The following is a 23,483-nucleotide window of genomic DNA, read 5'->3' as shown; positions in this document are numbered from 1 at the left end:
GTAAGAAAAAAAAAATATTAACCTCATTGTTTGAGTTTTCTGATTCTTTTTCTTTATATAATTTTGTTGAGTATTAAAATATGAATACCCCTCCACTACATTCACTTCGTTAATATTCATCGTTCATTTTAAATTCTTTTCTTTTATTATATCACATCACCTATTTATATATTATTTTTCTTCTATCTTTTTCTATAAGTGTCTACCCATCTGTTTTAAAATTTTTTATGCCACCCCAGCATATGAAAAAGAGGAAGTCTTCCACCAGACATGAAATTTGATGGTGGACAAGTAAGTTGCTTAAATTTATGCACGTTTCATCTCACTAAAAGTCTCATATGGGATGAAAAATAAGGCTAATAAGTTTATAAATATCTTCTCCCTTAAAAAATAAAACCGTGAGAACATAGAAAAGTGAAAGCCGATAATGCCTTGGATACATTAACATTAATATATGTCTTGTGATTTCTGAATATCCAGATAGAAACACTAAATAAAACTAAAGAGAAGCTTCGTGACCAGAACTTATATATTCTCATGTATTTCTTGCCAGCACATCCCTCATGAGTTGCTTTGGTGCTGTGACACACAATTTGAAGTGAATTCATAACCATAAGTATGAAAATTGAATATTAATTATACGATGCTATATATATTATTAATTGTCTAACTAGTAACTAACCTGGCAACTTTGTGAACCTTTCAAACTGGACGAATGCTTGATTGATGAACATTTCTGTACCATAGACTATGGCAGCTCCAGCTTCTTGTGATTCTCGAAGGAGTCTTGTCAATTTCGGTGTGTAAACCGCATCAAACACCAACGAGTAGTGTTTCAGTGCTACCTGCATATATAATTTAGATGATCAATACCACAGAAACTAAGTTCGGATCTCCATCATATTTCATGGGTTTTAATGAAATATGTTATAAATATTTTTACATTGACATTATGAACGTACCCACCAAACTCCAAAAATGAATGATAAAACATGTCATAGGAGTTTATTGTTACTCAATTGCAAATACACCATTTATAGATCGTTTGGTAATATCAAAATATGCTACATCAAACCTTTGGTATGGGTGTGTCGTCAATATTCGGTTTCATTCCAACGGATGTAGCATTTGCGAGTATCATTCCTTCTTCTGGGTGGAACTTCTCTAATTCAGATAGAGGAATAGCCTTTCCTCCCACTTTACTCGCAAGTTCTTTGGCTTTGGCTGATCATAGTCAAAAAAAAAAATATCACACTCTTTGTCCTCATTAATGTTGTAAAAAAAAAAAAATACTTCTCTTTTAAGTGCAACAATCAACAAAGACTACTCGACAATGTATATATGAATACTCCACAAACAAAAGATAATTCTCATAAAAAATATATCTCAAAAAATGAAAATTCAAAAACCCATCAAGTAATTCATCAACAAACTAAACTAACAACATTTTCTCACCATATGTACGATTGGCAACAACTATTCTTGCCCCTTTTTCTTTTCCACCGTAAGCTAATGCCTTTCCTGCTCCACCAGCTCCCATAACCACAAACAGTTTACCATACAAAGGTGAACGTGAACCAGATATGGAATCTGCAATGCAAACAGTTGTAAGCAAAGCTATAACTAAATATTCAAAACCTCATAGTCCTTCCTCAATTGCTGCAAAGAAACACACAAACCTTTTAGTTGTTCCTCAATAGCTGCAATGGCTCCAAGATAATCAACATTATAGCCTATTAGTTTTCCATCATTTGGCCTCTTAATCATGCAACTAATAGCTCCTATTGCCTGATAACATCATTTCATTAGGAAGCTAAATTATGTTCAAATGACAGAAAATTAATTAAGATGGGAGACAGAGTTTTAAAAGCTAAAATACCTTTGCAATAGGGTCCACCTCATCACAACATCTAAGTCCATCCAACTTGTGAGGAATCGTGTAACTGGTTTTGTTAAAGAAATAAGAATTACTTCAAGCAATCATGGCACTTTTCACACACACACACACAATGTTGTCCTGTTAAACTTTTTGTAACTGCAGGATTCCATAAAATTAACCATAGATCACAATATTACGTGCCTGAAGTCTATTAGAATAAAGCAAATTACCTCGACACAGATTTCGTGAAATTGGATTTACACATCTTACTTTTTTAACATTCAATAATATCTTCCTTACGATAGTCAAGATATAATCAAATAATTAAGGAGCTAATATTATGAATAAGTGTTGGATTAATTAAACAATTAAGAGTTGATTATACAATCTCCCTAAGAGGTGATTATGTAATTTACTCTTAAAAATACTCATAGGTTAACACAGAAAAATATAGAAAAACTGGAGGACCTTCAATTCAACTATATGTTATATGTTATAGAATGGAAGATTCTAGGAAGATGTTATGATACCTGTAGCCAACAAAATCAGGAGATGAGCAAGTGTTAAGAAAATCAGAGACATTATCGACCAACAAAGGCAAGTAAACCCCATCAAATCCCACAGACTTGAAGGCTGCATTATAAAGATGAGGACTTTTGCTATGACTAATAGGTTTGCCTATAACACCATGTACTTTGGTGGCAACCCCAATATGTCTAAAATTGTACAAATCCAACAATTCAGTGATACTTGGTTGCCCAGGAGCACCCTCAATTGAACCAAACGTGAGAAATCCTCCAAATTTTGCGCATAGTACCCGAGACATAAATCCCTTCTCACCCATTGCAATTCCTATCATTGGGACCTACATTTATTCAATAATTAATTACCAAGTGCACTTATGCATTTGATGTTCATTTATGATAAGAACACGTGAATTATTAATTACCTGAGAATGCACTAGGACTTGGAAAAGACGTGCACAATCTGTGATGTCTAAAGCAGTTGTTACAATCTTCACCACATCTGCCCCTGAAGCTTGAATTGTTGCAGCAAGGTTACCAATTTCCTCCACAGATGGAGTATTTTCCAAGTTGTGTGAAGACACAATCATCTTCACATTCACAGGTTTCTTCCCTCCAATGGAATTGTAAAAATCACGAGCTACCTTCCATACACAAAACACGTATATAGCAGCTTTAATTTATACAAGTACAATACTTTATTTATTATATTTTGCATGGTAGGTAAACGGATATACATGTCAGTGTTACTTAAATTTACCTTTAGCTCAACATCAACAAACTCAGACCCCAATTCAATGGCTAGACGTAGAGCTTCTTGTCGCTTGTTTTCATCACCCTCGTACTCTCCTCCTTCCCATATTGGTCTGAAATTTATATTTCTATCATCAAATGCATAGATTAATGAATTAAAAACATATATATTGGATGTATATTTAGTTACATATATATATAATGTTGCGGAAACGTCTAGCAAATTTTAAACCAAAAGCAAAACAAGAAAGAAAGAACACCAAGAATTTAACGAGGTTCAGCCAATTATGCCTACTTCCTCGGACACTACCAAATATATTTCACTAAGAAATATTACAATAGAGAGAGAAGAGAAAACTACAAGCCTTAGAAGTTACAAATGAACTTGTAGTTGGGATGATTTCAAAGTGAAGGGAAGGGTTTCTATATATAGAACCTAAGGCACTACACATTCCCAAACCTATCCAATGTGGGACTAATTTGGCCACATCAAAAAAAACTTATTCGATGTGGGACTAAATTTGCCACACATAAATTTGCCACACCATATTCAACAAATCTCCACCTTGGCAAATTTCATATTTTCAAATCTCTCATCTTTGATAGTGTCTACCAATGTAATCTTCAAATTTTGATAATATTAATCAAGTCCAAACAGTGTTGGAACTTGATTGAATCTACTACCTTTGTCAATATATCAGCTGGATTCTCTGTGGTCCTTATCTTCTGGATAGCCACTCCACCTTCTTCGATAATCTCTCTTATGAAGTGGTAACGAACATCAATATGCTTCGTCCTTGCATGGTAAGTTTGATTCTTTGCCAACATGATTGCACTTTGACTATCACAATGCACCTTCACATGCTTTTGTAGAATTCCTAATTCACCAAGCAACCCTTGAAGCCAAATTGCTTCCTTCACAGCCTCTGTCAAAGCCATATACTCTGCCTCTGTTGTAGACAAAGCTACAGTTGACTGTAAAGTAGACCTCCAACATACCGGTGCTTTTGCCAAAGTAAAAACATAGCCAGTAGTTGATCGACGATTATCCAGATCTCCAGCATAGTTGGAATCACAATATCCAACCACATTTTGACCATCTTGTTCCTGCTGAAATACCAAACCAACATCTACAGTGTTCAGAATGTACCGTAGAATCCATTTCACAGCTTGCCAATGCTCTTTTCCTGGATTATGCATGTACCTGCTCACAACCCCTACTGCATAAGAAATGTCAGGCCTTGTACACACCATAGCATACATTAAGCTTCCAACAGCGCTAGCATATGGAACTTTAGACATGTAGGCTTTCTCTGCTGCATCTCTTGGAGATAAATTTGCACTGAGTTTAAAATGAGAAGCAAGTGGTGTACTAACAGGTTTGGATTCATCAGATATGCCAAAACGTTTTAGTACCCTTTTCAAATACTCTTTCTGAGTTAAACAAAGTCTTCCCAATTTTCTGTCTCTACTTATCTCCATGCCAAGAATCTTCTTTGCTTCACCAAGATCCTTCATTTCAAATTCACCATTTAATTGAGTTTTTAACTTCTCAATTTCCTCTTTGTTCTTGGAAGCAATCAACATATCATCAACATAAAGAAGAAGATATATAAAAGATCCATCATGCAGCTTGCGCAAATACACACAGTGATCGTACTTGCTCCTTGTGTACTTTTGCCTCAACATAAACTTGTCAAATCGTTTGTACCATTGTCTTGGTGATTGCTTCAATCCGTACAACGATTTTTCAAGTTTACAAAACATATTTTCTTTTCCAGCAACCTTGAACCCTTCAGGCTGAGTCATATAGATTTCCTCCTCCAAGTCTCCATGTAAAAATGCCGTCTTTACATCCATTTGAACCAGTTCCATATCCAATTGTGCCACCAAAGCCAACAGAACACGGATGGAAGAGTGTTTTACAACTGGAGAAAACACCTCATTGTAGTCAATTCCTTCCTTCTGAGCATAACCTTTGGCTACTAACCTTGCTTTGTAGCGCACTTCTGACTTGTCAGGAAATCCATCTTTCTTTGCATATACCCATTTGCACCCAATTGCTTTCTTTCCCTTTGGAAGATTTGCTAACTTCCAAGTCTGGTTCCTTCTAAGGGACTCCATTTCTTCGGACATGGCACTTCTCCACTTATCTTCTTCTGAACCTTTGACTGCTTCAATATAAGTGGTAGGAATATCATCACTTGCAACTGGAGATGCATAGGACACCATATCAACATAACGAGCAGGCATTATGGTTGTCCTCTTTGGCTTTCTTAATGCAATTGATTCAAGTTGCTGTGGAGGTTCTTGGATATGAACCTCTTCTTCATCTGACTCCTCATCTACCATAGGAGTTTTTTCTTCATCATTTGCTGGAAAAACAATCTTCCTTTCAAACTCCACCTGTTTTGGAGTACCATTCTTCTTTTGTTCTGTTGTCACCTTTCCCAACATGGTAGATTCATCAAAGGTGACATCCCTGCTAATGATTGTCTTCTTGGTCTCTAGGCACCAAAGACGATATCCTTTTACACCAGATGCAATCCCCATGAAAAATTGCTTTCTTTGCACGAGGATCCAATTTTGACTCCTTAACATGATAATAAGCAGTGCAGCCAAATACATGTAAGGAATCATAATCTGTAGCAGGTTTTCCGAACCATTTCTCTAGTGGTGTTTTGCCACCAATTGCACTTGATGGTAGGCGATTGATAAGATGACTCGCATATACAACAGCTTCAGCCCAAAACTGTTTGCCCAATCCAGCATTGGACAACATACACCGAACTTTCTCCAGCAATGTTCGATTCATGCGTTCTGCCACTCCATTTTGTTGTGGTGTGTGCTTGACTGTGAAGTGTCTGACAATGCCGCTTTCTTCGCAAGCCTTCTTAAATGGATCACTCGTGTACTCCCCACCATTGTCTGTTCGAAAATGCTTGATCTTTCGCCCAGTTTGGGTTTCCATCCTCTTTTTCCATTTAAGGAAAATTCCAAGCACCTCATCCTTAGTCTTTATTGCATACACCCAAATTCTCCGGGAAAAATCATCAACAAAGGTGACATAGTAGTGGTTTCCTGCCAATGATGCTGTTTTTGAAGGTCCCCACACATCAGAATGAACATAATCCAAAATACCTTTAGTATCATGGATAGCTGTTCCAAATTTCACCCTTGTCTTCTTCCCTTTGACACAATGCTCACAAAAGTCCAATTTGCAAGCCTGAATATTTTTCAACAATCCTTGTTTCATGAGTAAATTCAAGGATCTTTCACCAGCGTGTCCCAGCCGCATATGCCATAACTTGGCCGACTCCAACTCCTTCTCGTCACTGGATGCCACTGCTGCAGTTCCAATAATAGTAGTACCTTGGTAATAGTACAACCTATTATTTTTCCGAACTCCTTTCATTACCACCAGAGCTCCAGAGATTATCTTCATTACTCCACCTTCTGCGTGCACCATGAAACCCTTCTCTTCTAAGGCTCCCACAGAAATGAGATTTCTTGATAAACTCGGGACAAAACGAACATCCTTCAAAGTTCTGATTGCTCCATCACGATTCTTCAATCGAATAGAACCAATCCCATGTGTGGTAAGAGGAACATCATTTGCTGTATAAACAACTCCTTCTTCTAGTTCTCTGAAATCATAGAACCATTCTCGATTAGGACACATATGATTGCTGCATCCCGAATCAAGAATCCAAGCACTAGAAGAGCTGGTTGAACCAGAAACAGCAAGTGAATAATCTGAGTCATCAACATACTCAGCTACATTTGAATCTGCAACAGTCTTAGATTGACCTTTGTTTTTTAGTTTAGGACAATCTTTCTTCCAATGCCCCTTTTCTCGACAAAAGGCACACTCATCTTTCCCAACTTTAGCCTTCGACTTCGATCGCTTCTTCTTTCCTTTCGCCTGGATCACCGGACGTCCTCTTGCAACCAAAGCTTCATTAGCCTTCTCTGAGCTATCTTTTTTGTCTTTTCTCCTCAGTTCATAGCTGTATAGGGCTCCACAAACTTCATTTAGAGACACAGCAACCTTCCCATGGAGTAGAGTTGTTTCCAGAAACTCAAACTCTTCAGGAAGTGATCCCAACAACATTAGGGCAAGATCCTCATCTTCAAAAGTCACGTCCAGGTTTAACAAATCAGCAACAAGCTGATTAAAACTAGTGATGTGATCATTCATTGTGGCACCAGGAATGTAAGTGAACCGAAACAGCCTTTTCTTCATGTGAAGTTTATTCTGACTGCTTTTCTTCAAGAACTTTTCCTCCAACTCCGTCATCAACTTACTAGCAGAGGTCTCTTTGCAGAATGCATACTTCTGCTCTCTTGATAAGCATGACCTTATTGTACCACATGCCAATCGATTGAGGGTCTTCCAATCTTCCTCTCCCATACTTTCTGGTTTCTTTCCTTCAATTGTAATGTCTAGACCTTGCTGAAAAAGAGCATCTAGAACCTCACTTTGCCACATGCCGAAATGACCGCTGCCATCGAAAATCTCTACCATCAACCTTGGATTCCCACCAACAGCTCTTTGCAAAATGCTTGAAGAAGCATTCAAAGTTGATGATGTAATTCTAAGTGGATTTTCTTCGTTTGCCATCTCAGCTCAATTTGAACAGAGGTTTAAAATTTGCTAAATACCACAGAAACTAAGTTCGGATCTCCATCATATTTCATGGGTTTTAATGAAATATGTTATAAATATTTTTACATTGACATTATGAACGTACCCACCAAACTCCAAAAATGAATGATAAAACATGTCATAGGAGTTTATTGTTACTCAATTGCAAATACACCATTTATAGATCGTTTGGTAATATCAAAATATGCTACATCAAACCTTTGGTATGGGTGTGTCGTCAATATTCGGTTTCATTCCAACGGATGTAGCATTTGCGAGTATCATTCCTTCTTCTGGGTGGAACTTCTCTAATTCAGATAGAGGAATAGCCTTTCCTCCCACTTTACTCGCAAGTTCTTTGGCTTTGGCTGATCATAGTCAAAAAAAAAAATATCACACTCTTTGTCCTCATTAATGTTGTAAAAAAAAAAAAATACTTCTCTTTTAAGTGCAACAATCAACAAAGACTACTCGACAATGTATATATGAATACTCCACAAACAAAAGATAATTCTCATAAAAAATATATCTCAAAAAATGAAAATTCAAAAACCCATCAAGTAATTCATCAACAAACTAAACTAACAACATTTTCTCACCATATGTACGATTGGCAACAACTATTCTTGCCCCTTTTTCTTTTCCACCGTAAGCTAATGCCTTTCCTGCTCCACCAGCTCCCATAACCACAAACAGTTTACCATACAAAGGTGAACGTGAACCAGATATGGAATCTGCAATGCAAACAGTTGTAAGCAAAGCTATAACTAAATATTCAAAACCTCATAGTCCTTCCTCAATTGCTGCAAAGAAACACACAAACCTTTTAGTTGTTCCTCAATAGCTGCAATGGCTCCAAGATAATCAACATTATAGCCTATTAGTTTTCCATCATTTGGCCTCTTAATCATGCAACTAATAGCTCCTATTGCCTGATAACATCATTTCATTAGGAAGCTAAATTATGTTCAAATGACAGAAAATTAATTAAGATGGGAGACAGAGTTTTAAAAGCTAAAATACCTTTGCAATAGGGTCCACCTCATCACAACATCTAAGTCCATCCAACTTGTGAGGAATCGTGTAACTGGTTTTGTTAAAGAAATAAGAATTACTTCAAGCAATCATGGCACTTTTCACACACACACACACAATGTTGTCCTGTTAAACTTTTTGTAACTGCAGGATTCCATAAAATTAACCATAGATCACAATATTACGTGCCTGAAGTCTATTAGAATAAAGCAAATTACCTCGACACAGATTTCGTGAAATTGGATTTACACATCTTACTTTTTTAACATTCAATAATATCTTCCTTACGATAGTCAAGATATAATCAAATAATTAAGGAGCTAATATTATGAATAAGTGTTGGATTAATTAAACAATTAAGAGTTGATTATACAATCTCCCTAAGAGGTGATTATGTAATTTACTCTTAAAAATACTCATAGGTTAACACAGAAAAATATAGAAAAACTGGAGGACCTTCAATTCAACTATATGTTATATGTTATAGAATGGAAGATTCTAGGAAGATGTTATGATACCTGTAGCCAACAAAATCAGGAGATGAGCAAGTGTTAAGAAAATCAGAGACATTATCGACCAACAAAGGCAAGTAAACCCCATCAAATCCCACAGACTTGAAGGCTGCATTATAAAGATGAGGACTTTTGCTATGACTAATAGGTTTGCCTATAACACCATGTACTTTGGTGGCAACCCCAATATGTCTAAAATTGTACAAATCCAACAATTCAGTGATACTTGGTTGCCCAGGAGCACCCTCAATTGAACCAAACGTGAGAAATCCTCCAAATTTTGCGCATAGTACCCGAGACATAAATCCCTTCTCACCCATTGCAATTCCTATCATTGGGACCTACATTTATTCAATAATTAATTACCAAGTGCACTTATGCATTTGATGTTCATTTATGATAAGAACACGTGAATTATTAATTACCTGAGAATGCACTAGGACTTGGAAAAGACGTGCACAATCTGTGATGTCTAAAGCAGTTGTTACAATCTTCACCACATCTGCCCCTGAAGCTTGAATTGTTGCAGCAAGGTTACCAATTTCCTCCACAGATGGAGTATTTTCCAAGTTGTGTGAAGACACAATCATCTTCACATTCACAGGTTTCTTCCCTCCAATGGAATTGTAAAAATCACGAGCTACCTTCCATACACAAAACACGTATATAGCAGCTTTAATTTATACAAGTACAATACTTTATTTATTATATTTTGCATGGTAGGTAAACGGATATACATGTCAGTGTTACTTAAATTTACCTTTAGCTCAACATCAACAAACTCAGACCCCAATTCAATGGCTAGACGTAGAGCTTCTTGTCGCTTGTTTTCATCACCCTCGTACTCTCCTCCTTCCCATATTGGTCTGAAATTTATATTTCTATCATCAAATGCATAGATTAATGAATTAAAAACATATATATTGGATGTATATTTAGTTACATATATATATATAATGTTGCGGAAACGTCTAGCAAATTTTAAACCAAAAGCAAAACAAGAAAGAAAGAACACCAAGAATTTAACGAGGTTCAGCCAATTATGCCTACTTCCTCGGACACTACCAAATATATTTCACTAAGAAATATTACAATAGAGAGAGAAGAGAAAACTACAAGCCTTAGAAGTTACAAATGAACTTGTAGTTGGGATGATTTCAAAGTGAAGGGAAGGGTTTCTATATATAGAACCTAAGGCACTACACATTCCCAAACCTATCCAATGTGGGACTAATTTGGCCACATCAAAAAAAACTTATTCGATGTGGGACTAAATTTGCCACACATAAATTTGCCACACCATATTCAACATATAATACCTGTAAGTGATTAAAATGGGCAAAGGACGGTTATTGATTAGAATGTGAAGATGTTGAATGGGATGAAAGTCCTTCAAGAAGTCCAAACGAGCCTCTACAAGGTCAGCACCCAATTCTTTTGCCTTGGCCATCTCAAACAACATTTCTTCCACTGAGTCCGCGGTGGTTGAAGCACAAATTAGTGTTGAGTTTCTTCTGCCTCCACTTACAATTCCATCATCCTTCTAGATGTTATTATTCATCAAGAAGATTTAGTAATGATAAATGAAGCTTCACATTTAAATCTTACTCGAACTTTCTAATAAGAAGCATTGCTAATAACCAAGTATGCATGATGCATGAATAATATATATATATATATATATATATATATATATATATATATATATATATATATATATATATATATATATATATATATATATATAAAATGCATGTGAAGGAGTTCAAAAGAAAATGGATACCGGCGCACTGATGATTGTCATTTCGCAAGGAAATTAACGAACTGAGGTTGAAGCAGTGGTGTGCTGTGCTAGCTAGCTGCAGAGGAGAAATAAGATATAAAAAAAAATGTGCTTGTTTTAAAAAATGAAAAATGGATGGTGGGGTATATATATATATCATTAACGTAGGTGGATATTCATGTTCATATAATATGTTTGTGGTGGTTCCACCTTTCTTCTTTCTTCAATTTATAGATGATGACTGTCAGATGATGTAATATATATATAGAGAGAGTACACAAGTTTTAACGAATTTTGAGAGTTTTTTAAGATTGTTTGTGTAAATTTCTAAATAAAAAAATACTTTTAAGAGAGAAAATAAATAAAAATAAATGAATTTTTTTTATAATCAATTAATGTAAAGTTAAAAAAAAAAAAAAAAGTAGAGCAACTAACATTAATTTCTACATATAATTGATTAGTAGATAAATTCAAGACAAATCCTTGAAAATAAAAAAAGTTATTCTTTTGGGGGGAGAGAAACTCTTGGAATTTAAAAGTTCCTGGCTTGTATCGAAAAAGGTTTATAGTTGGTATCTTTGGTACAAATTTAATGTTGTTATTTGTAAAAGGAAATTAAAGAACTAAAGATGAGAATATAAAATCATAGGCTCATAGCAGAAACAACGGGTAGGAGAATAGCAAGTGAGACTCGCCAAACAAAATCACTTGAACTTCATGTGCACTGTTTGGCAAAGGTGGATTGTCACGTGAACCGCAAAACTCTCTTCTTGCCGTAGACATTCCGATTTATTATGTTCAAAATTAAATGATATATTTTTTTTTATAACTATCTTTGACATACAGAATACTTATTAATTTTGTAGATGAATAATTTCGATTAAAAACTTGACTGATAAATTTTAATAAAATTATATATTTTTATATACAAAACTCAAATCTAAAATTTTGTTTAAGTCAACTATTCAAATCAAACAATAAAGTATCATTATGAGGTGACCTTACAAAATGAAGTGGTATGCTTATATAGATAATATATAACTTTTTTTTCTATCCGTTATTTATAAGTTTTAGTTGGTATAACACGTGAGTTTAACCGTCTTCTTTGCAATACGAGGTTAGGTTAACATTTTTATTTCTATAAATCTCATATTGAAGAGAAGATTGGGTTTATGTTGAATTGTTTTATCAAGAAGACGCCCGGGAGAGCAGATTACAATCGAAATTAAGGAATTAATGTTTAACTCAAAACTATAAACTCAAAACTATAAAATCGGCTTGTAAGGTGAGAGTTGTTTATGGTAGGTGGCCCTTTTTTAATGATCTAGGATTGTCGGGACTTGAATACAGCCCTTCATGCCCATGGTGCATGTATCAATGAATGGTAGGTGACCCTTTTATTTTTAAGAATTTATGATTGCTTTGATACCGTCTTAGAATAGTAGATTTAAGCCTAACTCAATCCTACAAAACTGACTTGTAAGGTGAAAGTTATTTTTCACTTATATACTTTTTAATTGCTTAATTTCTAGTCGATGTGAGACTTGAGTTCTTCTCAAAATTAAGTGTGTTCTTTTTTCTCCTAACATCTACCTGTTTTTGTTGAAAAGAAACAAGTTTTGTAAAATATGCTTATTATTTTGGACAATGGTTAAAATTTAATTACATTTTAAAAAATAAATATTTTAAAAATCTAAAAATTTGAAATTTATGATTATTTTTTAATAATATTTTCTCCTATAAATATTTTATTACATAAAAATTAATTTTTTGAAAATATATAACCAAATTAAATATCACAAACCTTCCAAAAAAACTCACTCAAACAAAAATGTATTATTATAATCGATTATACATATAATTGATTAGTGAAATAATTTAGTTTTCACAATTTTTCTAAACACACTTAAAAATAGTTAGTGTTTTAGCATGTCTATTTTACAAGTTATATATATTTGTATATAATTAAAGTTTATAAAAAATTATATACAAAAAATAAATATTATATTTGAATATATAAAATATATTTAAATTTTTCATAAGTAGGTATTTTTAAACATATGAATTATATTTTAAATTTAAGATAAATATATTTATATTGCAACATAAGATTAATTTTAATTATTAATAATTTATATAAGCTTAAATATGTTTGTAGTCTATCAAATTTAAAATAAATTTCTTTTTGGTCTCTCAAATTTAAAATGATTATTTTTAGTTCCTGTAATATTCAAAAATATTGTTTTAGCCCCTCAGATCACCAATAATATATATAAAAGTAATTAAGACAATTATGTAATATCAATTGAATTTAATGTGATCTTTTCACTAATAAAGACAACAATAAATATATTTTTATACAATAATATTTGATAAATTTCTTAATAAGATTTGAATATAAGGACTAAAATATCTTTTTTTAAAATTATATGGACTAAAAAATAATAATTTTTAAATTTGAGAGACCAAAAACAAATTTACCTTAAATTTGAGGGACTAAAAACATATTTAAGTCTTTTAAAAATGTTAAATTTTAGTTTATAAATAATATGATAAATAAAAATTTAAATTAGATAAGAAGTTAAAACATAAAAGAATGATGTCAAAATTTGTAGATATTCTTTTGATTTTTTTTATCTAGTTTAATATTTATTTATCGTATTTTAATTTTTTAAAAAATTTTGGACATGATTTTAAATAACTTTTTTATTGATTCAAAACATGAAATTTGTAATATTAGATTAATCTATATGAAATTTATTAAATTCAATTGACGTTTGAAATTAATATGAAATTAGATTTTTTTAGTTTAGTTTCATACATTTTGTTTATCATATTTATAATATTTTTGTTTAAACTTCAGTTGCATTTAATAACTTTCATATAAGTAAATTTAATGAGACAAATTTTAAGTCTCGAACTAGTGAAAAATGAATTCGGAACCATATCTCAAAATTAAAAATAAATATCGTTTCAAAAGTGACCAAATCAACCAAATTTAAGACTTAAATGACAAAAAATGAACATTTTAAAAGATAAAAAATCAAAGTAAATCTAAAAAATAAGATAAAAAAATTAAAAATATAATTTAGTCACTCATTTATTATAAATTTAAAATATAATTTATATGTTTAAAAATATTTATTTATACCCATTTTAAATATAATTTATATATTCAAATATATTATTTATTTATGTATATAATTTATAACATATATAAAGATAATAACTTGATTTAGTATACACATTTTTTTTAGATAATTTTATTCTTAAATTTTTAAATAATAAAAATATTATAAATTAATTATTTTTACAAATACTAAACTTAAATCTGAAACCTTAATGTTTGAAGATTAAATATAATAATAATTAATTTAATAAATATGAATAATTTTTAAATAAGTGTATTAAATAAAATGTAAAGACATGAAGAGTTTCAACTCGACTAATTTATTATAATAAATATTTAGTTTAAATATTGTATATACTTAAAATACTATAATCCTCTTAAAGAAAACATATTTAGAAAGAAAAAAAATGATTTAAAGAGTAAAATTAATGTGTTGGGAGTTGGGACATGTGACATGGGAAAAATGGGACGTTCCCTCCAACTGGGTGAGCGTCTTGAAAAATTTTATTCAATTTTCATTCCCGCTTTCAACCTCCCTCTCTCTCTCTCTCTCTCTGTCGTTTTTTTTTCTTCTTTATCTCTCTCGCTGCGTTCCATCTCCTTCCTTCACTTTTCATGGTAGGGTTTTACATTTTCGTTTCCTTTCTCAGTATCTCTCTCTACTCATTACAAAACCAACCATCTACTATCCATTTCCTTCCATAAACCAACACTTGTTTTGGTCACATGAAAATCCAACGCTTCCGCGATTACGATGTTTAGTATGCCTAACAGACTTCACGCTTCCAAATCAGGTACATTTTCTATTTAACTCTTAATTTCCCAGTTTTTTATTTCATGATCGACACGTTGCGTGCATGATTCGTATATTTACTATATTTTGTATAAGCGTGCATGATATGTTGGTAGTTAGGTTTAATTTTAACGTGTTAGGTTTGTTTGTGTGAATCAGGTGAAAATATTGTTCTGATTGTGGATTGTGTTTAGGTAGAAAGAATTACACAATTTGCCCTTTCTTCGTTTTATTGTTTGTGTGAGATTGAGAAAATTAGGGTGGTTGGATTTGATCTCGATTCTTCGATGGAGTGCAACAAGGACGAGGCTGTGAGGGCTAGGCAAATTGCGGAAGCTAGAATGCAAAGAGGCGAATTCGTGGAGGCGATCAGGTTTGCTGCCAAGGCCAAGAAACTGTATTCTGAGGTTGAAAACATTACCCAGATTCTTACCATTTGTGAGGTTCATATTGCTGCACAGAAGAAAGTCTCTGCCTCTGACATGGACTGGTATGCAATTCTTCAGATTGAAAGGTTGGCTGATGAAGCAACCATAAAGAAACAATACAGGAGGCTTGCACTGCTACTTCATCCTGATAAGAATAAGTTTGCTGGTGCAGAAGCCGCTTTCAAGTTGATTGGTCAAGCCAATGGGGTGTTGAGTGACCAAGCAAAACGTTCTTTCTATGACAGGAATTTCGAAGCCTCTGTAAGAGGTGCTACGCCTAAGTCTTCATGTCGTTACTCAAATGGGAATGTGTCTGCTGCAAAACATGATGCAAATGCAACAAATTGTCAGAAGACATTTGATTCACAGCGTTACTCAAATGTGAATGTGTTTGCTGCTAATCATGATGCAAATGCAGCAAATTATCAGAAGAATTCTAATTTGAACTCCACCAGTTTCAGCAACCAAGTTGGACAAAAGACATTTTGGACATCTTGCCAACATTGCAATACCAAGTACCAGTACTGCGTACTTGTTGTAAATGCAACCTTACGCTGTCAACAGTGTTTGAAGATATTTAAAGCTCATGTTATTCAATTTTCATACCAGGGTGTTTCCCCGGCATTTTTTACTTCGGTAAATAACCCGAAAGAGGCTACAATGCATGGTCCCCCAAAATCCGCCTCAGAAAGTACTGGTGGAAATTCTGTATCTATGAAAAAATGTGCTGCTGGAACTGGTGATCATTGTGAAGATCGAAAGAGTAAAGATGGCTATGTTCCTCCATCCAGAGGCACGGAGTCGCAAACCTCTAAAAATGTTGGGAGAAAAAGAGTAAGACAGTCAGCACCAGATTCAAAAGACAGCTTCAATGGTAGAAATGGTGCTGAGATGAAAAATGCCAATGTTGGAGGAAATGACGTTGATTCTTCAAGACTCAATGCAAGGAGATCTTCCAGGAAAAAGCAGAATGTTTCTTATGTGGAAACTTCTGAAGATGATGATATTTCTTATGTGGAGAATTCTGAAGATGATGATATCTCTTATGTGGAAACTTCTGAAGATGGTGATTCTGAAATTCTTTCCAAAAAGCCACGACAAAATGGACCACTTAACACCGATGAAGATGAGAAAGAGAACATGCCTGAAAGTGGTGGATCGTCTAATAACAATAATCCAGGTACTTCAGCTGCTGGTGTGACTGATCAGATGAGTGAGAACGTACCCGAGTCAGATATTGGTCTTGGAACGTCAGAAGAGGATAATTGCTCTCCATTGAATTCAAATGCTCCTTCTGCTCCAAAGGTTGTTGTTTGTCCTGATACAGATTTCAATGATTTTGAGAAGGGCAAGGAGGAGGATTGTTTTGCTGTTAATCAGTTGTGGGCAATTTATGATGACTTTGATGGTATGCCAAGATTTTATGCTCTTGTCAAGAAAGCGGCCTTCCCTTTCAAGTTGCGGATTACTTGGTTGGAACCTGATCCAGATGACCAAGGTGAGACTGATTGGCATGATGCAAAGTTGCCTATTGCTTGCGGTAAGTTCAGACTTGGTAGGTCTCAGAATACTACGGATCGTTTTGTGTTCTCTCATCAGATACGGTGCATAAAAGGCCGGGGCAAAGGTTCTTATCTGGTGTGTCCTAATAAAGGAGAAATTTGGGCAATTTTTAGAAATTGGGATATCAAATGGAGTTCTAACCCAAAGGAACATTCTGAGTATGACTTAGAATATGTGGAAATCCTGTCAGATTTTGTTGAAAATGTTGGCATCGCTGTTGCTTATCTAGGCAAAGTGAAAGGATTTGTTAGCCTCTTTCAGAAAATTGCGAAGAATGGAGTGAACATGTTTTATGTTCTACCTAATGAGCTATATAGGTTCTCACATCGAATTCCTTCGTATAAGATGACTGGTAATGAAAGGGAGGGTGTTCCGATAGGATCTTTTGAACTTGATCCTGCTGCCCTGCCTTTTCAGTTTTAATCTCTTTGAAGTTGGTGATTCTGGCATGGTGAATGGAGGCTAAAGAGAGGATTGACGAGGAAATGTGGTGCACAGGGGTAATGATGCCGGAAAAGTTTCCTCATTTCTAGGAAGATCGTCAAAGGGACAACACCAAAATGAAGAAATTGGACGGCTGGTTTCTTCATTTTGTGTTTTAATTTGACCGAGTAAAGTTTTCCCCTGTATATTTTTTTTTGTTCCAACAAACCTTTTTCTGATTTTATGTCTAGGCATGGCTGTTTCTTGATTTGCCTTATTAGCATGGGTGACTACCTCAGTACCCAAGTTCATATTCGTCCCCTTGGATATATTTTTGCTCAAGGAATCCAATCAACCTTTAGATATTATTTATTGACTGAAAGGGTATTTCTTGGCGGTGGTTCTTATAACTTACGCTCCATCTAAAGCTACATTATCTTTGCTAAATTAATTTTTTTTAACCACAGGTACTTAGTTTCAGTTTTTTTTTTATTTTTATAAATAATATATAAATATTTTGTTGAATAAATTTGACGACTAAATAACGAATCAATAGTCCGTATACAACTCTTTCTCACTTTACTGTAAATAGCAAGTATGTTTTGGAACCTTGTACTTTGTTTGAAATAAAGTGAGAAATACAAAAGGAATAAGATATAGTTAAATTTAATTTTTCATTACTGTGTTTATAAGATTGAACTCGGTCGGTTTTTTGATATACAGGGCGTATCAAGTGCACTTTGATGTATTATTGAGTATAAGGGTACTCCAAAACGCAATATCTTTGTTACATGACTTCCTGTTTTTCCCAATAATATGGTTCTTTCTTCAGCTTTTAAGGAAGATTTTATGGTGATCTGTTGATTACACTTCATAGATCTAATGTAGTTCAATTTATGTAATTAACTACCCGTATAAAATTTATATGCAAATTAGTCATTAGTTTTTCTTTTTTCTTTTTGATTTATTGTATTTTTTTATCCCTATATTTTGACGGGTGATTTTGGTCCTTTAGCCTTGAGTGTTTAAATAGAGTTTTCATACTTTTCAAATCAATGAAATGTAGTTCATATTAGTATGTTCAATTTTTAAGATATGAGCAAACATGAAATTATATTTTGAAACATGACCAAGGATCCAAATGCCAAGCCACAAAATGGATTGTGAAACGAAACTGTTGTCACATGGTAAAATATCATTCTTATTAGTTCACTATGTTAATAATTAGATAAAATATTAATGATTAGATTAAATTTATACTTTTACCTTTGCTTGGTAGACACGAATTAGAAGATAGAGGAAGGGAAAAACTAAGAATTGTACAAAATATTACTTTACATTCTTGTTTGATAAAGATGAGTTAGAAGGAAATTGTATGGATTTTTGGTGGACTCAAAAAATAAAAATAAAAAGAAATTCCAGACAAAATTGACTACATTCAAGTGAAATTTATTGTTGAAAATGTTATATTCATTAATCAATGTTATATATATATATATATGTATTAGTTTTTTAGATATAAAATTTAATAATAAATTACAATATAATAATTGTTATATTTTATTTAATAGAAAATTATTTAAATAAATTATTTTTATAAAAAAAATTAACTATATAAAATATAATTTTAAAATATCAATCTTTCAGTTAATTTTATTCTATCAACCAATTACAAATTATTTTCATCCCTATTCCCTTCAATTTCATCCCTTCTCCCAAGCATAGCATTAATGAACATATTGTTGTCATTTTCCATTATCAGTACATAAATTATTTTCTCTTAATAAAATAAAGAAATATGTTATTGTTATTTTCAACTTAATCTAGTAAAATCTGAGATAACTTATGAAAGCAGTTACAACATTATGAAAATAATTAACTATTTTCTCTTCAATTATAAAATAAAAATAAAAATACACAAATGTTTACATTCTTGTCAAAATTAAGCATTATATCTGAACATATCCTAAATTGTTTATATCTGTAAACGCTCTTCCCGATTACAATATCAAAGGACGTGCAATGCTTGATCAGTTGACGTACTTTGACAGGTGTGATGTGTGCATCTTGAAAGATCTTCTAAATAATGTCAATGATGTCTATGCCGATCTTTCTCCCTTGACGAGTAAGAGGAGCCATAATAATCCCGATCTGCAAAATCAAAATGTGTTGGGAATGAAAATGAAATGCTAAAAAGGAAAACAAAGACAAACCCATTAACATAGATTCATACCATGCGATGAATGGCGTTTTGACTTCTCTGAATGTCCTGCATCCAATACAAAAGCTTAATGATTTAACCAAAAACAAAAACATACAAAATAAAATGAAACACACCCCACACACAAGAAATCTATGAAGAAACCTGAATCCTTTGCTCTCTCCCTAGAACGGTGACCACGATCCTTGAGTTTGTCTCTCTCAGCTTCCTCTCGTTCACGTTCTTTGTCAGAATCCCTTCCTCGATCTCTATCTCTGGATTTTGTTCTGTCCCTGTCCCTCTCTCTGTCTCTATCCCTATCTCTATCTCGGTCTCTATCTCTGTCCCGACGTGTCTCCACACTGGCCTCTGTTTTACGGTCAGACTTGGACTTCAGTATGGGTTCCTCTCTTGCCTCTCCTTCAGTAGTCATGCCTTTGGACTCATCATCAGACCTTTTATTATCTTTCAGCTTATCAATGGCTAACTTTACCATTGCACCCTTGCCACCAATGGATTCAATATTAGCTTCTCCTTGAGCTCCCTTTGGGACTGAGGTGTCAGTTTCGGCTGAGGGACTATTTTGCGGAACATCCTACAAATTGCCAGTGATTTAAAATGTTAAATCAAACCCTTATAGTTGATTGTCGATAATATAGGCTTACAAATGCTGACATTTGTCTCAACATCTGACCGATGATGATATTGCACTAGTAAGGCAAATTACAATATAAATAGGAATAGTGAGCATCACCTTTGGTGTTGATTGAGACTTTGATTCCGATGATTTGTTGGAGAAGGTAAAGTCCCCATCCTTGCAGACTGGTATATATTGTGCCTTTGGAAGGCTATAAAGGTGAGCCAGAACCCTGCAGACTTCATCAATCCCAGACTTCTCCGCATCAAATGCCTTCCACCATGGTGGGTTCTCAGGAAGGGGTACTTGGAACCTGCGAGCAGAAGCATATACGACTCCACAAGCCACAACCTCACTCTTAAATCGGACACATAATGTAGTTCTCAAACTACATGAAAAAAGTGAGTTAGGTTGCAGTAAAAGATGGTAAATACAAGCCACAAACAAAAATACATGCGCATTCCAGTTGGACAAGTGAATAGTAAATAAATATTTTACTCCACTACAAATTACGCTTAGATTGAATGCTTGACAATTGACATACATGATCATAAGAAGCATCAAGTGTTTGCTAATAGCTACAAGACCAACAGTTCCAACAGCTTAATAAGGTATGATACACTTCAAACATCTGCTTATTTGATAAGAATTACAAGCTGAATGGGTTGAACAGTTTAACAAGAATCTCAATTTTATGCCGTAATAGAGCCACACTTTGGCCCAAATCCTCTTCCTAGACTGTAGTACTGTGAAATATTATTAAAAACATCTACTCATTTTTATATTAACAACTGTTTTCATTTTAACGAGGCAAAATTAAATCCTTGAAGGATGAATATACATTATCAGGTTGTGGAGGGAAAAAATACTATCATGGACAACTTTGTGAAGGTTTCGTTTTTTCCACTACACTAAATAAGTTACAAGGACTGACCCATCTCTTTAAATTGTATATTGCATCCAAGAACAACCACCTTGATAAAATAATAAAATATTCAATCTGGAACTACAGGCAAAGATTAATATAGAAGCGAAAGCAATCAAGCAAACCTTTCAATGTTTAACAGAACAGAAGATACAGTCTAATTCAGGAATCCAGAGGAAGGGAAAAAATACAGTTTAAAAAATGGACATGTGCAGAAATAAGCAAGCAGCGTAATAAAAAAAAAATAACATATGCAATTATGTACCTATCATTAGCCAGATTCCAAGCTTCTTGCCTCAATTCTGGAGGTGTTTCAAGGGTAGCCAGGTAATTTGATATAAACTTATGAGGATGTTCAACATGACAAATGAATCCCATTTCTTTCAGAATATGTCTTTCTGTTCTGCTCAACTCCATTTTCAAATCAACATATTTCTGTTCATGAACAAAGTAAACCAAAAACTTATAAATAACTAGAGTTAATTGAAACAAGATCAATCATATGACTGTATTATAGGCATGGCATGTAAAGGGGAAAATGAAAAGCTTCTGACCTTGGAATACAAGTCTAAATGCTCCATGGGGAAGTTCTCCCTCCTGCATTCCATCCTGTGAAAAACAATAATTACTTGTCTGGCTTTTCTAGGGTTTTCCTCCAATTTTGAAGCCAACCACACACAGCTTGCAGCAACTTTCTGCAAAGAGACACTATGAGCATAGTAATTCACGAAGCACAAAGAGAGTAAGAGCAAATAATATATATCACAAGATAATGACCTTGACATTGAACCGTGCAAATGACTTCTTACAATAGAAACGATGAAATAAAACCTGCCCGGTAGCCATGACTGCCTGTGGCCTGTCACATAATGAAGGTAATAATGTGGACTGAACACGGAAAATTAAAATGAAAATGAACACAATAAGAACGATCAGAAGTATACAATCTGAGCAAAATGCCGCTTTCTTGAATGAGATCACAACCATAGATTCTAAGGGTGGTTTCAGTGGCTTCATCAATGCCATCTTTTTTAGAAGGTGAATTTTCTAGCTGCTCATCTGTGAGGTAGAATGTATCAATTGCTGTGTAGATCATCCCTTTATCCTTTAACCTAATACAATTACAAAAAAGGACAGTTCTGCTCATGAAAATTCAAAAACTCTGTTGCAAAAACTTAGAAGTGAATCAATAGATAACAGAATTGGAGCTTTACAGTAATGTTTTTTAAAATGAACCAATTATTAAACAAGTGCCAGTTCACCATGGCAAATAAGTGAGAATACTAGTATTTAATTTTAAACTATCAAGGTTATCAATAAGGTTATATGGCGGATGGCGGCAAGGACCTTTAAGTGCCATATTGCCATGGCGGTCTATGGCGGACAAAAATAAAATAATATATATATATATATATATATATAATATGATGCAAAAACAGAAAAATAACAAACACATATTAAAACCAACAATATATAAATCTAAAATTCATGGCATTCATAATCTAGTGATAGTCATCACGCGCAGAGGAAGAACCAGGATGAAGAAAGTCTCGTCGGAGGTAGCGGTGGCGCGCTCGGAGGTGACGGTGGCGCGCGCGGAGGTGACTGTGGCTCGCAAGTGGTTAGGGTGGCGTGCGCGGAGGTTAGGGTGGCACGACAATGGTGCACGCGGAGGGGGAGAAGAAAGTCACGTCGTACATGATGGTGGCGGCCGCGTCAGAGGCGATGGTGGCAGGCGGAGGCGACGGTGGCAGGGGGTCTTGTCGGAGTAGCCGCAGGTTGCACGGAAGAGAGGCTATTATGAATTAGGGTTTCTGCAACCCTATTTTATGTGTTGGGTGCCCAACCCGGGAAAGAAACCCGGGCCCAAACTTAAAAAGAAAAAAAAAATGGCCCAAATCAGAAAAAACAATTTCTCTTTCTTCTCATTCTTCTATTATTTCTTTCATGTATCGTAACTAAACTTTCTTATTATGGTATTGACAAGAACGCAATTAGTTGTGTTAAAATAGGGACAGTCGCCTTCTGTTCAGAAAACTATAATTTTGTTAGGATGCTATACTTCCAAAAAAAAATGTAGTCAAAGATTAAATTATTTTGTCTGTGACTTGTGAGAAATCCCACCAATTGAATGATTAAGAATGTCATGTGTCTATTTTTTTAAAAAACTCTTAATACTATTCTAAATTTTGTACTTCCTAACTTTATGTAATACATAGAAATTCAATTTTTTAAACTTCTTTTTAGTAT

The 23,483-nt window shown here is 34.0% G+C and overlaps 2 protein-coding genes and 1 pseudogene across 12 annotated transcripts; 1 reads left to right on the top strand and 2 right to left on the bottom strand.

Annotated features, from left to right (window-relative positions):
- Positions 1-341: 341 nt before the first annotated feature.
- LOC109812186 (bifunctional 3-dehydroquinate dehydratase/shikimate dehydrogenase, chloroplastic) lies at positions 342-10,649 on the bottom strand. 9 transcript variants are annotated; one of them, XR_014427874.1, is made up of 10 exons: positions 10,367-10,649; positions 10,112-10,217; positions 9,777-9,995; positions 9,358-9,692; positions 8,828-8,891; positions 8,628-8,736; positions 8,404-8,538; positions 8,024-8,172; positions 3,164-3,269; positions 2,905-3,043 (listed from the first exon to the last, which is right to left on the bottom strand). XR_014427874.1 is itself a non-coding variant. In XM_029269994.2 (9 exons), the coding sequence occupies exons 2-9, from the start codon at positions 2,991-2,993 to the stop codon at positions 536-538; spliced, it is 1,164 nt and encodes a 387-aa protein (XP_029125827.2). In that variant the 5' UTR covers positions 2,994-3,047; positions 3,164-3,712; the 3' UTR covers positions 342-535. The 9 variants fall into 9 exon arrangements, 2 of the variants coding, with proteins under 2 accessions (XP_029125827.2, XP_029125829.2); XR_014427871.1 differs by having other exon boundaries at positions 2,909-3,047; XR_014427875.1 differs by having other exon boundaries at positions 2,909-3,047; positions 9,777-9,991.
- A 4,050-nt stretch (positions 10,650-14,699) lies between these two features.
- Positions 14,700-17,853, top strand: LOC109790324 (uncharacterized; annotated as a pseudogene). The gene is made up of 2 exons (XR_014427870.1): positions 14,700-15,058; positions 15,217-17,853. The product of XR_014427870.1 is annotated as an uncharacterized LOC109790324 (transcript).
- Positions 17,854-19,334: 1,481 nt separating this feature from the next.
- Positions 19,335-23,041, bottom strand: RCY1 (arginine-rich cyclin 1). 2 transcript variants are annotated; one of them, XM_083059783.1, is made up of 9 exons: positions 22,768-23,041; positions 22,178-22,345; positions 22,011-22,092; positions 21,788-21,928; positions 21,499-21,668; positions 20,426-20,696; positions 19,837-20,266; positions 19,705-19,740; positions 19,335-19,622 (listed from the first exon to the last, which is right to left on the bottom strand). In XM_083059783.1, exons 2-9 carry the CDS (start codon positions 22,327-22,329, stop codon positions 19,561-19,563), a joined length of 1,344 nt encoding a protein of 447 aa, XP_082915909.1. In that variant the 5' UTR covers positions 22,330-22,345; positions 22,768-23,041; the 3' UTR covers positions 19,335-19,560. The 2 variants fall into 2 exon arrangements, with proteins under 2 accessions (XP_082915909.1, XP_020210582.1); XM_020354993.3 differs by having other exon boundaries at positions 22,178-23,041.
- Positions 23,042-23,483: the final 442 nt, after the last annotated feature.

Source organism: Cajanus cajan, chromosome 7 (assembly GCF_000230855.2).
Source record: "Cajanus cajan strain Asha chromosome 7, NIPB_CcT2T_4, whole genome shotgun sequence".
NCBI lineage: Eukaryota > Viridiplantae > Streptophyta > Magnoliopsida > Fabales > Fabaceae > Cajanus > Cajanus cajan.
The sequence above is the reverse complement of the archived record's forward strand: the minus strand, read 5'-3'. Positions and strand labels throughout refer to the sequence as shown.

Bases quoted from the DNA above. Each gene is read 5' to 3' on its own strand.
- LOC109812186 (XM_029269994.2), bottom strand. From the start codon at position 2,993: ATGATTGTGTCTTCACACAACTTGGAAAATACTCCATCTGTGGAGGAA. The intron at 2,745-2,828 runs GTAATTAATAAT...GAATAAATGTAG, and splicing joins AAGTCCTAGTGCATTCTCAG to GTCCCAATGATAGGAATTGC. The intron at 846-1,075 runs GTTTGATGTAGC...TTATATATGCAG, and splicing joins ACGACACACCCATACCAAAG to GTAGCACTGAAACACTACTC.
- RCY1 (XM_020354993.3), bottom strand. From the start codon at position 22,380: ATGAGCAGAACTGTCCTTTTTTGTAATTGTATTAGGTTAAAGGATAAA. The intron at 22,093-22,177 runs GTATACTTCTGA...ATTATGTGACAG, and splicing joins AGCGGCATTTTGCTCAGATT to GCCACAGGCAGTCATGGCTA. The intron at 21,929-22,010 runs GTCATTATCTTG...GTCTCTTTGCAG, and splicing joins TTGCACGGTTCAATGTCAAG to AAAGTTGCTGCAAGCTGTGT.